Raw genomic sequence first — 13,584 nt, 5'->3', positions numbered from 1 at the left:
TAGCATTGGAGGTGATATAGGCACTCAGCCAGAAGGGCCTGCAGATTAGTCTGAAGGCAGCCTAGGTACCAGAGAGCCTTCTTTGGACTTCTTGCAGGGTTTATAGTTAAGTCACCTTTTTTCTGGAGTTGGGTTGCGTATAGTTTTGTATTGGTTGTTTATTCTCTGCAGTTTCCCAGGTCTGAGCTGGTTGGTGAAGCTATGCCATGTATTTTGTTCTTTTGTCCATATTTGCTCACCTTATTGTGCTGGTTGTGATGCCTATGCTAAAAATGAGCAAAAACTTCATTTAAGAAAACTTGGGATAATATATTCCTGATTTTCCAGAGAGAAAAATCCAGCTATCATCCTAAGAGAGTGATGAGGGATTTTAAAAAAAATTAATATGCATTCTATAAAAAGAGACTTCCTTACGGAAAGACTTTTTGAAAAACTAAATAAGTGCATATGGTACATGGTGCTACAATTTGGGTTACCTATTTAGAGTATATTTCTTGAAAGCAGTAGTCCATTTCAGTATCTTTCTTGTTTTAGTCAGACCATGTCTGGATGCCCTGTTCTGAGCAGTTAGACCTGTGGTTGCTGTGGGACACATGGGGTTGATTCTGTGGGAGGACAGATGCCCTACAGCTGCTAGCAAATGCATGGAGCTTTCATTTACCCTGTTCACTGACTTGTGGTTGTTCCCTCTCTCTGCCTTCAGCCTACTTGCACAAGAGTCAGCAGTGGACCCTGTGCACTGGTATGGGGATGGTCTCTGCCATGCAGATGGAGGCAGATGTTAACAGCCTTGTTCTTTTTCTCATAGCAGAGGTGAAAACCCCCAAACGCCGGCAGCCCTTTATTCCCTTTGCTCTGAGGAACCACACAGGGTGTACGCTGTGGTTTGCCACACTGACCACCACACCCACCAGGTAAGGATCACTCAGACTGTCTCCCAGAGCCATCTCTGTCACCAGAGCAAGGTGGCCTTTATTGAGGCCCCGGGATTATAATTGAATTAATAATTTTCCTTTTTTACTGAGACAGATAGGAATTTCTGAATCTGTCTAGAATCCAGTCATAGGAGTTGGTCCTATGTGTGAACCAGTCAATCATGATTTCAGTGTACTTTTTGTCAATCCTGGGGCTTGAACTCAGGGCCGGGGTTCTGTTCCTGAGCTTTTTTTGCTCAAGCCTAGTGCTCTTAACACTTGAGCCATAGCACCGCTTCCAGCCTTTTTTGTCTATATGATTCTGAGGAATTGAATCCAGGGCTTCATTGCATATTAGGCTAGCACACTTCTAATAAGCTACTCTCCCTACCCCTCTTTTTAAAGCTAGATGTAGTTGTTTACCATTTTATATTTTTCTTCTAAGACGGTTGTGAAAATGTCCTCCACCCTGTCACGCCTAAATAATACCTTGATTTCTAAAACATACTGTGACTCCAAATGAGTTCAGTGAGAACCTTTTGTGACAACTGCTGTTCAAATACACAGTGACCTCGGCTTGAGCCTGGGTATATGAAACAAGTAACAAAGTCAGCTGATTTGAAATTTAATTTCTCTTGCCTCAAGCATGATTGCTGTGGAAGAGAAGTACTTCTGTTCAACCGCTGGTCAGGGAAACTGGTTACTCACTCAGAGGCTCCTTTAGAGAGTCACGCTGTAATTTACACATGCCATGCTGCCCTGATGGAGGCAAGTGACTAGGTAGGACCATGGTCAGCTATTTTCTTTTTTGTTGTTGTTGGTCATGAATTCTGGGCCTGGGCACTGTCCTTGAGCTCTTGAGCTCAAGGCTAGTGTTTTACCACTTTGAATCACAGAGCCACTTCTGGTTTCCTGGTGGCTAGTAAGAGATAAGAGTCTCATGGACTTTCATTCCCAGGGCTGGCTGTGCAGAGTAAAAAAGCAAGAGAAGTACATCAAAGGGATTCACATAGGGAAAGAGGAAATTAAACTATGCCTATTCGCAGATGACATGATGCTATACCTGAAAGACCCAATAAATTCCACTTCCAAACTCTTAGAACTAATAAACCACATTGGCAAAGTGTCAGGATACAAAATCAACCTTCAAAAGTCAGTAGCCTTGGGGCTGGGAGTTTGGCCTAGTGGTAGAGTGCTTGCCTAGCATGCACGAAGACCCAGGTTGGATTCCTTGGTACCACATACATAGAAAAGCCAGAAGTGGTGCTGTGGCTCAAGTGATAGAGCTCTAGCCTTGAGGAAAGCCCAAGGACAGTGCACAGGCTCTGAGTTCAAGCCCCAGGCCTGGCCAAAAAAAAAAAAAAAAAAAAAAATTGTCAGGAGCTTCTGTACTCCAATGTAAACAGAAGGAGAAATCAAGAAAATGATCCCATTTGCAATACCCCTCAAAAGAATAAAAGATGTAGGAATTAATTTAATTAAGGATGTAAAGGAATTATTTAATGAAAACAATAAAAGCCTAAAGAAAGAAATCAGATTGGATATCAGGAAATGAAAAGACATCCCATGCTCATGGATAGGGAGACTCAACATTGTGAAAATAGCCAAAATTGTGAATACTGCCAAAATTGATATACAGTTTCAACGCAATCCCCTCCCCATACAAAGCCCAGGGTCATTCTTTACTGAAGTTGAGGTCGTAATCCAAAGGTTCATATGGAACAACAAAAGACCTACAATAGCCAAAGCAATTCTAGGCAAAAAGAGCAATGCAGGTGGTATTACAATACCAGACTTCAAACTCATCTAAAGCCATAATAACAAAACCAGGATGGTATTGGCATAAAAATAGACCAGAAGGTCAATGGAACAGAATAGAAGATCCAGAAATAAAACCACGTACTTATAGTGAGCTTATATTCGACAAAGGAGCCAGAGATATAGAGTGGAATAAACACAGCCTCTTTAATTATTGGTGCTGGGAAAACTGAGCATGCAGAAAACTAAAAATTGATCCCACCCTTTTCCCATGCATGAACATTAATTCAAAATGGATCAAAGACCTCAATATCAGACCTGAAACTCTGAACTGCTACATGACAGAGTAGGAGAGACACTGGAACTGATGGACACAGGCAAAAACTTCTTGAACAGAATCCCAGGGTCACAATAGATTAGAGAGAGACTTGACAAATGAGACTTGCTAAAAAAAAAGTTTCTGCACAGAAAAAGACATAGCTACTAAGGTAGAAAGACAGCCCCAGGCTGGCTTTGAACTTCAATCCTCAGATTCCAGCCTTCTGAGTAGCTAGGATTACAGATGTGAGCCATTGGTACCTGGTTCAGCTATTTCTCTTCTTTTCTTTTCTTTTCTTTTCTTTTCTTTTCTTTTCTTTTCCTTTCCTTTCCTTTCCTTTCCTTTCCTTTCCTTTCCTTTCCTTTCTCCTTTCCTTTTTCCTTTCCTTTCCTTTCCTTTCCTTTCCTTTCCTTTCCTTTCCTTTTTCCTTTCCTTTCCTCTTTCCTTTCCCTTTCACTCTTTCCTCTTTTCTTTCCCTTTCCCTTTCTCTCTTTCCCTTTCCTTTCCTTCTTTTTTTTTTTGCCAGTTGTGGGCTTGATCTTAGGGCCTGAGCACTGTCCTTGGGCTTTCCTCAAGGCTAGCGCTCTACCCCTTAGCCACAATACACCACTTCCAGCATATATATATATATATATATATATATATATATATATATGGTACTAGGAATTGAACCTGGGTCTTTTTAAGACAAAAAAAATTAGCTGGGCACTTGATGCTCACATCTATAATCCTAGCTACTCAGGAGGCTGAGATCTGAGGATTGCAATTTGAATCCAACATTGGCAGGAAAGTCTATGAGACTCTTTTCTTCAATTAACCATCAGAAAACCGGAAGTAGAGCTGTCGCTCAAAGAAGTAGAGTGCCAGCCTTGAGTGAAAAAGCTTAGAGACAGTGCCCAGGCCACAAGTTTAAGCCCCATGACCACCATGACCAACAAAATTGGGGGTAAATGGAGATAGTCTTTCTTTGTTGCGCTTTTAACTCAAGCTCTTCCTGCTTCACCTTCTGAGTGTTGGCCTTAGAGATGCCCATGACCATGCCCAGAACCAGCTTTTGGCTATTTCTAAAACTTGAGGTAAGTGGTGACTAATTATGAGATAATAGTCACTGGCCTCTTTGATGCTGTGCATCTATTCTAAGGCTGCTCCTTAGCATAGCGTTCTTGTGGGGAGAATGAACAAGACATAGCTGATTATTAGTATGTGATTTGCTTCCAGGGCAGCACTGTCTCACAGTGGGAGTCCAGGGATGGTTCCAGAAGGGAACGGAGCATTTCTGGATGATACACACAATGTTAGTGAGTGGCGAGAAGTCCTCACTGGTGAAGAGATTCCCTTTGAATTTGAAGCCAGAGGGAAGTTACGACACAGGTAACAAACGAATGCTTGTTTATTCTTTATCTTTAAAAATTAAAATGGAAAAATTATTCCTTGCATTTTGCCTTTTTACTTATTAATGATGTCAATATTTTATTTGTAAAAGGTGTTTTGAAGATTGCTATTTCTTTTTTTAAAGGTAGGCTGCCTTGTTATCTTGGGAAAAATTACTTTATTATTCATTCATGTAATGTATGAAGGGATGAGCTGTATGCTTTACAAAACATGTAAGCCTAGACATATGGTGGCATTTAAGTTTATTACATCCTGGCCTGGTATCTGTGATGCATATGTGACATGTTATTCTCCAAGGTTCTCACAGCATGTTAACTGAAACCTAGAGTACTTTTATGCCATATATCATTGTAGTAGGTGGAAAATCTCTAGAAGTAGAACCACTTGTGGTAAGAAAGAAATTCTGATCCAACCTCCAAGTTCCAGTGGCTCATGCCTATAATCCTACTCAGGAGGCTGAGATCTGAGGATCACAGATCTGAGTTCAAAGCCAGCCTGAGCTCGTTGTTTATCTCCAATAAACAACTTAGAAAAGCTGGCAGTGGTGCTGTAACTCAAGTGGTAGAGTGCTAGCCCTAAGCAAAAGAAGTTCAGGGAGAGGCCAGGAGCATGGCCTAGTGGTAGAGATTCCTTGAACCACATATACAGAAAAAGCCTGAAGTGATGCTGTGGCTCAGGTGGTAGAGCAGTAGCCTTGAAAAAGCCTAAGGATAGTGTTTAGGCCCTGAGTTCAAGCCCCAGGACTGGCAGGGGGTTGCGGGGCGGGGGGGGAGAAGATGCTTAGGGATAGTGCTCAGGCCCTGAGTTCAAACCCTAGGACCAGCATAAAACCCCAAGAAACTATTTATTTATTTATTTATTATTGGTTGTGGGACTTGAACTCTGGGCCTGGGCGCTGTCCCTGAGCTCTCCAAGCTCAAGGCTACCACCCCTTGAGCCACAGTGCCACTTCCAGTTTTCTGGTGGCTAATTGGAAATAAGAGTCTCATGGACTTTAATGCTTAGGCTGGCTTTGAACTGCGATCCTCAGATCTCAGTCTCCTGAGTAGCTAGAATTACAGGCGTAAGCCATCGCGTCTGGCTAAAATCCTAAGAAATTCTGATCCATGTAAGTGTAGTTCACTAAGAGGAACCACAGGCTAATGCACCCCTGAAATAGCCCACCAAAGGGATAAAACATTCTGTGTATGGTAAATGAGACTAGGATGTCTAATAAAGTGTTGAAGTATCTCATCATTTACACACATTTTAAAGTGGAAGAACTATTTTCTGATATGAATAGGCTGACGTAGAAGTCAGATAGGTGAAGAGGTTATTGGAGCTTCTGATGGCTTTCAGGTTGAAATGGAATGAAGAGATTGATTCCTGCCTTGTTAGGTACATGCTGCTCTCCTGGTGCTAACGTCTTTGCGGGCCTCTCCCATGCTAGGCACTTTTTCCTCTGCAAGAATTGTGGAGTGTATGGGTTTCTGGGTTTTACACGGGGGGAAAAACCTGCTAAAAGTAAAAATCCTGGTCTGGGGATGTAGCTTAGTGGTAGGGTGCTTGCCTAGCATATATAAGGCCCTAGGTTCTAGCCCCAGCACAGGGGTGAAGGGAGACTGCTGTTCTGGGGACATTTTCCTGGTGGCCACTTTTGGAAATACAGTTTTTTCCTCCGACATAGTCATATAGTTCTTGGAGAGCTATAATACTGAATTCAGTGGCTCTGAATAAGCACTGCCTCTGTCTGGAAAAGGCTTGACTTCCTTGTTATTTCTGTTTTACGTTTTAATGCTCTGTAACCCACTTCAGGTCCCACCGTTCTGCTTGCATTCATCAACATCAATGGCTCTTTTGGCATATTCCTCCCTTGGCACTCTGAACCCACTCCATGCCTTTCATGCTTTTCTTCCCTACCCCCTACTTTCCTGTCAGCCTCAAATTCAGTTCCTTGTTTTAGACTTCTGGCTTGAATTAGGTAAATCTAAAATAGAATTAAATGTGCAATTTCCTCCTGTTCCTTCTGTTCTGCCCACTGCCTTCTGCTCCAATTTCAGCTGTGAAACTGAGGGTTCTGTCTGTTTACTGGTCTCCAGTCAAGTAGAGCTAGAGCCAAACTACTAGATGTGGTTCTGAGAGAAGTAGGATATTCAAAGCAACCAAGGAGAAAAACTATATATGTATAGATGTATATATGTATGTGTGTGTATATATATGTGTGTACGTATGAATGTATGTAGTATGGCTGTATGATTCATTTGCTAGCACATTTTTGCCACTGCAGTGAAATGGCTTCACTAGTACCATTAGTTTATGAAGGTTGCCGGGGGGGGGGGGGGGGAGCTGGAAGGAGCAAACCTACAAGTGTACAGGACTTCATGGCTTATACGGGAGAGGGCAAGTTGTCCCCCTTGTGTGGATTCTCCAGACCTTTCAATTTGTGCCATAAACATAAAGCCCAGCCCAGTTCAACTTTTCTCTTGATTTTCCCCTATATTAGATGATCACCAAACAATTTAGCTGACTGGCTTTTTATATCATATAGCACAACATATTGAAATCTTTGTTCCATTTTCCTTCCCTTTGACACTGTGATTTCTCTGTCTGTGTTCTTCCTGACAGACATACCCATGACCTACGGATCCATCAGCTGCAAGTCAGAGTAAATGGCTGGGAGCAAGTAAGCCCAGTGTCTGTGGACAAAGTTGGGACCTTTTTCCGATATGCAGCACCAGATAAAAATTCATCTTCCTCTACAGTGAGTGGTTGTGGAATGAGTGATTATTGGTACAGCTTTGTTGTGATCTCACCCACTATGAGCCAGGCTGTGAGATAGTTAAGTCTATAATAATTTTACCTAAATTAAATAGTCTTACTGGGTTTTTTTTTTTTTTAATATAATGCTTCTGCTAGTTGGACAAAGAAGACTTCACATTATGTTGGCTAAGCCATAGGCATCCATATGGTTAATTTTGGTGAAAACAGATGTAATACTGGCAGAAACACATCAGCTCACCTGGCAGGTGCACTTTATAAGTAGATGGTGTGATTGGCTATTACTAGTTCGCAAATATTGTCACCTCTCAGCATCCTTGGAGCATGGGTTCCAGGACTCCAACCATTTCCCTGTATTAAACCGCTCAGATGTTCAGAACCTTTACATTATATGATACAATGTTTGTGTATAAACTACACACATCATCCAGTTTTCTTCAGATTACTTACAATACCTGGGTAGATGCTAGGTAAATGGTTTTTGCATTGTTTAGGAAATAAGGACCGGAAACAAAGAGTATATGTTCAGGTCACATGTAACTATCATAGGCCTCACTGCATAGTACGTTGTCTAGATGGAGTTGGTTGAATTGTGGATGCAGATCCTGTGAATTCAGAGAGCCTTTACATTGACTATTTAACATCATGTTAAACTTCCTAATTTATATGCTGTTTATATTTCTTACAATGTGATTCCATGATCTTTTCAGTTCCTTGTCCCCAAATCATGTTTGTTTGCTTTTTGGCTAGCACCAGGGTTTGAACTTAAGGCTTTTTGTTTGCTAGGCAACCTACTGACAGACACTTGAGCCTACCTCAAACCCTTTTTGCTTTATTATTTATCTTTTTAAAAATAAGTCTAGCTTGCACTGGTACTCCTGGCTATAGTCTTCTGTATCTGGCCCCTCATGTCTACCTTACTTGTTGAGATACTGTCACAGTTAACTTTTTGCCTGGGCTAGCCTTGGACCATGATTCTTCTGATCTCTACATCCTTAATAGCTGGGATTACAGGCATGAGCACCATGCCCTGCCCCAAATACTTCTTTAAGGTACGAAGGGAGATGTCCATTGCCTTTAGTTTTGGCTAGCCTGTATTTGTGTACTGTTACCCTAGTGTTACCCCAGTCTGCAGTCTTGAGTGCAGGGCCAGTGGAGAGGGTTGTAGGTGGCTTCCCTATTGGCTGTGTGGAGGTGAATGTTGATGTAGTTGCCATAGGTGCTTTTTCCTGATATTTTTATTGCATTGGGTAATTGTGCTCATTTAGGGAGAGCCCATGAGGAGGGAGAAACTGTAGTTTGTGAATAATGTGATTTTTCTTATGGAAAATACTTGTGCAGAAAGCAGTTTTATAGCTTTTCTTTTTCATGGTTGCAGTCTAGTATTTATACTGTCTGAAAGAAAAATAAAAACAAAAAAACTAGCTCTTCCTTTCAAATTACTTCTCAATAAATTCATGTCAAGCAATAAGAGTTCAGTTTTTCCCATAGATGCCTTTCCATTGCATTGCATTGATGTGTCCTAGAGATTTTTTATTTATTTATTTTTTTGTGTGCCAGTCCTGGGCTTGAGTTCAGGGCCTGAGCACTGTCTTTGGGATTTTTCAAGGCTAAAGCTCTACCACTTGAGCCTCAGCACCACTTCCAGCTTTTTCCTATATGTGTTACCGAGGAATCGAACCCAGATCTTCATGCATGCTAGGCAAGCACTCTACCGCTATGCCAAACTCCTGGCCCTGTCTTAGAGAGATGTTCACAAACTGAAGGGTTGTAAAGTGAATATCATGTTCTTCAAATCTTTTAAGAAGTGATGTTTTATCTTTGTAGTAGATATACTTTACCTGAAATACCAAATACCATCCTCCTAAGCAAGTCATATCATTATTGAATTTAATGATTCTTATTATAAAAAGAAAAATATGCCTTTTATCTTAGATTTGCTAACCCTTTGACTTTGAATCTTTCTTAGATTGGCAGCCCAAGCAGCAGAACAAATATTATACATCCCCAAGTTTATGTGAGTATAACTGCCTGTTGTTGCTGTGTTTATTAAATATATGTTTCTTGATGATCAGGGGAATTATGGAATACATATAATTGGTATTTATCTCTGTCCTTGTCTATTAATGATCATCTTCCTTTTCTAAAAACTTGTAAGGAAGTATTTTTCCTTTTACATGCTACTGAATATTGTAGTGAAGAATTGGAAAGTAATTTGGCCCAATATCTCTTTTCTTTCAAAGTTAAAAACAGAAATTGACCCAAACAGATACAGTGCCTCTTCTGGCTTTTTCTGTGTATGTGGTACCAAAGAATAGAACCTAGGGCTTCATGCATCCTAGGCGAGCACTCTACTACTAGGCCATACTCCCGGCCCCACGTCATGTAAATCTTACGCATTTCATACATTGGGCCCATGTTACAAGAAGAACAAATGGTGAGATTCTGTATTCCACCTGCCCTGAATTGGTTTTAGGAACATGGCATGGTGATATTTAAAAAATTGCCAAGCTTTTATTTGTAATTTCTTCACAATGAGGATTTTAAGTTTTGAAATGTGAAATTTCAGGCCAGTCTGGACACAGCACTATGTAGATGTCATCAGCCTTGATTAGAGAGGGCTTTTAGGACCAGTGGAGACTTGGGCTTTGATGATGTTGTAGACTTAGGGTAGTGCCCCTCTAAAAGCTCATCAGAAAATCATATTTGGATGTGAGGTCATGGTTGAAATACAAGTGCCTGCTCACAGTGTGATATACTATTGGATGGGTTCTGAAAGCACCGAGTACCCCCCAGGAGCCATCTGCTAGTTGCATGAGTTTGTTGTCATGTGTGACTGACAGTTCCAAGCCCACTATCTACAAACTGTATGATTTGATGTCCCTAGGCTCCTGCTTCCCGTAGGGTAGTGAACTTCTGGGCACTAAGACTGGCAGGAAAGTGCCTTAGTCTCTCAGTTCTCTTTCAGCAATACAGAGCTCAGAGCTGTGATCGCTTCTCTTGCTATCTGAATCGTTTGGGGTACATTCCTTGACTTGGATGCTTGTAGTTACTTGAAGCACAAACTAGGGAACCTGTAGAGCAAGTGAAAACTTGTCTAGTCCGTAGTCTGCAGACCTTCTTGTAGCCAGCAAAAGCTGCTTGTATATAAAGTAGAGAAGCTTCTGAAATGACAAAAGCACAGAAGTGGACAACCTACCAGCTTCACCCTTCATATCACATAGCATCAAGCTGTATACTAGGAGCTACAAGAGACTCTGTATAGTTTCTCTATCTCTAAGTGGTACTGGGAATCAGGCCTATTCTCCTGAACATGTAGGTAAGTTGTAACCTGTAGTCTAGTAGTGAAATTACACCTTAACCCTGATGCTGCACAGTCTTATCTGAATATTGAGAAAAGTTGAACTGAAAGTCTATAGATGGTTCCACCTAAAAACTGACAACTTGGCCTCAGATTTTCAAATTCTAGTGTAAAAATTCAAGATATCTCTATCTCATCTCTCTCTATCTTTATCTCTATCTCTCTATCTCTATCTAGATCTCTATGTCCATATAGATATGTGTGGCATACCTTTCAAAAGACAAGTTGATGAGCATAATTTTTTTTTTTGCTAGTCCTGGGGCTTGAACTCAGGGCCTGAGCACTCCTTGGACTTTTTCTCAAGGCTAGAGCTCTACCACTTGAACCACAGCACCACTTCCAGCTTTTTTTTTTTCTATGTATGTGGTACCGAACCCCAGTAGAGTGCTAGGCAAGCACTCTACCACTAGCCCAAACTCCCGGCCCTGATGAGCATGAATTTTAATGAAAGTGAAATGGATGATATCCCAGACAAAGAATTCAGAAGGATGATTATAAGATTGATAAGTATAATTAAAGATGACACAAAAATTCATGAATGAATTGGCTGAATGAAATTAGTAAGGCAATTCAGGATATGAATGTAGAATTCAGTAAAGTTATAGAAATTGTGAATAAGAAGTTAAATTGAAATTTTGGAGATGAAAAGCTCAACAAGTCAAATAAAATCAGGTGAAACCTGAGCTAAGACAGATCCCAAACTAAATGAAATTGAAGATAGAATACCGTGTTCTGAAGACAACATGGATGAATGAAAACATCTAGATAAGGAAAAATAATCTAAAAATACAAACAGAACATGCAAGACTTTTGAGACACCATTAAAAGACTTAAACACAGTCAGGCTCTGGTGGCTTACACCTGTAATCCTAGCTACTCAGGAGTCTGAGATTGTAGTTTGAAGCCAGCCTGGACAGAAAAGTCCCTGTGAGACTCTTGTCTCCAATTAACTACTCAAAAACTGGAAATGGAATTGTGGCTCAAAGTGGTCGAGTATTATCCTTGAGTGAAAGACCTCAAGGAAAGCATCCAGTCCCTGAGTTCAAGCCCCACAACCAATCAAGAAAAAGAGACTGAACACAGGAATCATAGACATAGAAGGAGTAGAAAAAATACAAAATAAAGGCATGGAAAACATTAAGTAATGCAGTAGCAGAAAATTTTCCCAAGTACAAACAAACAAGTCATATGCTTTCCATATCATATTGTTCTTAAAGCTTTAACTTAACATACAAGGGAAGAATATTGAAAACTGCAAGAGAAAAGTACCAAAGCACATTTTAAGATACAGCCTGAGAACATTAGCACATTTCTCAACAAACACTCAAACAACAAGGAGACCATAGAATGAAATAAAATACCTCCTCCCACCATTACTGTGTCCAGCAAACTTCTCCTTTATAATTAAATAATAAACAGAAACTTCTCATGATGAACAGAAATGAGAGGAATTCATGACATGAAGATGTATACTACAAAAATACCTAAAGAAATCCTGTACACAGAAAAAAAGATAAACACAACTAAGGAAATATGGGGAAAAATAAATTTTACTAGACAGGTAGCTAAGCAAATGAGGATTACGAGGGGAAAAAAAAAGGAGTGCTTTCTTTGGTGATGTGGCTTAGTGGTAGAATGCTTGTCTAGCATGCATGAAGCCCTGAGTTCGATCTCTCAATACCACATAAATAGAGAAATTGGAAGTGGTGCTGTGGCTCAAGTAGTAAAGTGCTAGCCTTGAGCCAAAGAAGCCCGGGGCAGTGTCTAGGCCCTGAGTTCAAGCCCCTAGATTGGCCAAAAAAAGAAACAACAACAACAAAAGTGATTAGGGAAGAATCATTTAATTAATATGGAATTCCAAAATGACAGAAATTATTTTTTAGTAATAAATGGAATGTTAATAGTCTCAATTCTCCATATCAAAAAATATAAATCAGTGGATTAGATTGAAAAATAGGATTCAACCATTTGTTGCCTATAGAACCACACCTCACAGGCAAAGACAAATGAAAAGATGGTGGGGCTTGAACTCTCGGCCTGGGTGCTGTCCCTGAGCTCTTTAACTCAAGGTTACTTCCCTACCTCTTGAGCCATAGCGCCCTTTCTGGTTTTCTGGTTGTTAATTGGAGACAAGAGATTCACAAAGTTACATGCCCTTTCCTGCCTGGGCTGACTTTGAAGCATGATCCTCAGATCTCAGCCACCTGAGCAGCTAGGATTACAAGCATGAACCACCAGCACCTGGCTGGAAAAATATGAGCAAATGGAGTTTGAAAGCAGGCATGAGGCAGCTCTGCTCCTATCTGAAAAAGAAGAATTCAAACCAAAATTAGATGAATCAAAAATTATTTCACGGGGCCTGGAGTGTGGCCTAATGGTAGAATGCTTGCCTAGTATGTATGAAACCCTGGGTTTCGATGCCTCAGAACCACAGGTACAAAAAGCTGGAAATGGTGCTGTGGCTTGAGTGGTAGAGTACTAGCTTTGAGATAGTTCAAGGACAGTGCCCAGGCCCTGAGTTCAGGCCCCAGGAATAGGGAAAAAAAGAAAGAAAATTATTTCGTATACATAAAGGGAACAATATTAAGAAGAGGTAATAGTTTTAAGCATACCATACCAAATGTTACACCCAGTTTTATACAACAAACACTGGTTGCCATAAAAACACAAATTCACCCCAGTGCAGTGTATAGGGTGACTTTAATATCCTATTCTCACCAATAGATCATTCAAACACGAAGTCCACAAATCACAAAGAAAAATAACACTAGATTCAGTAGACATTATGGACTATAGAATATTGTAGAACTTAACAGACATTTGTGAACTAGTCTACCCAGCAGCTCCAGCAGCCATGGAACTTTTTTCTAAAATAGATCCTATTTTAGGACATAAATAAGACTTAACAATTGAAAAGAATTGAAATAATGTGTTGTATTTTAGCATACTACAATGGGATAAAGCAAGAAATTAACAGCAAGAGCAATTACAGAAAAATGCTCAAATACATGGAGCAGAAGAAATATACATATATATGTATATATATATATGTACACAAGCGCACACATTTGCGTGCGCACACA

At 40.4% G+C, this 13,584-nt stretch overlaps 1 protein-coding gene across 6 annotated transcripts in view; it reads left to right on the top strand.

Moving 5' to 3' along the window:
- The window catches only part of Vps13d (vacuolar protein sorting 13 homolog D), a 246,715-nt gene that overhangs the window by 101,662 nt on the left and 131,469 nt on the right, over positions 1-13,584 (top strand). For 4 of the 6 annotated variants that reach the window (XM_090335789.1, XM_090335786.1, XM_090335787.1 and 1 more), the window contains 4 exons: positions 809-914; positions 4,210-4,362; positions 6,988-7,123; positions 9,110-9,157. In XM_090335789.1, coding sequence (XP_090191915.1) covers positions 809-914; positions 4,210-4,362; positions 6,988-7,123; positions 9,110-9,157 — 443 coding nt within the window. The remainder of the gene's footprint in view (positions 1-808; positions 915-4,209; positions 4,363-6,987; positions 7,124-9,109; positions 9,158-13,584) is intronic. The other 2 variants (XM_090335790.1, XM_090335788.1) reach the window with 1 other exon arrangement.

The sequence above is a fragment of the Megascapheus bottae genome, chromosome 6 (assembly GCF_031878675.1).
Source record: "Megascapheus bottae isolate mThoBot1 chromosome 6, mThoBot2.hap1, whole genome shotgun sequence".
In the NCBI taxonomy this organism is placed as follows: domain Eukaryota; kingdom Metazoa; phylum Chordata; class Mammalia; order Rodentia; family Geomyidae; genus Megascapheus; species Megascapheus bottae.
This window is presented reverse-complemented; position numbering and strand designations above follow the sequence as displayed.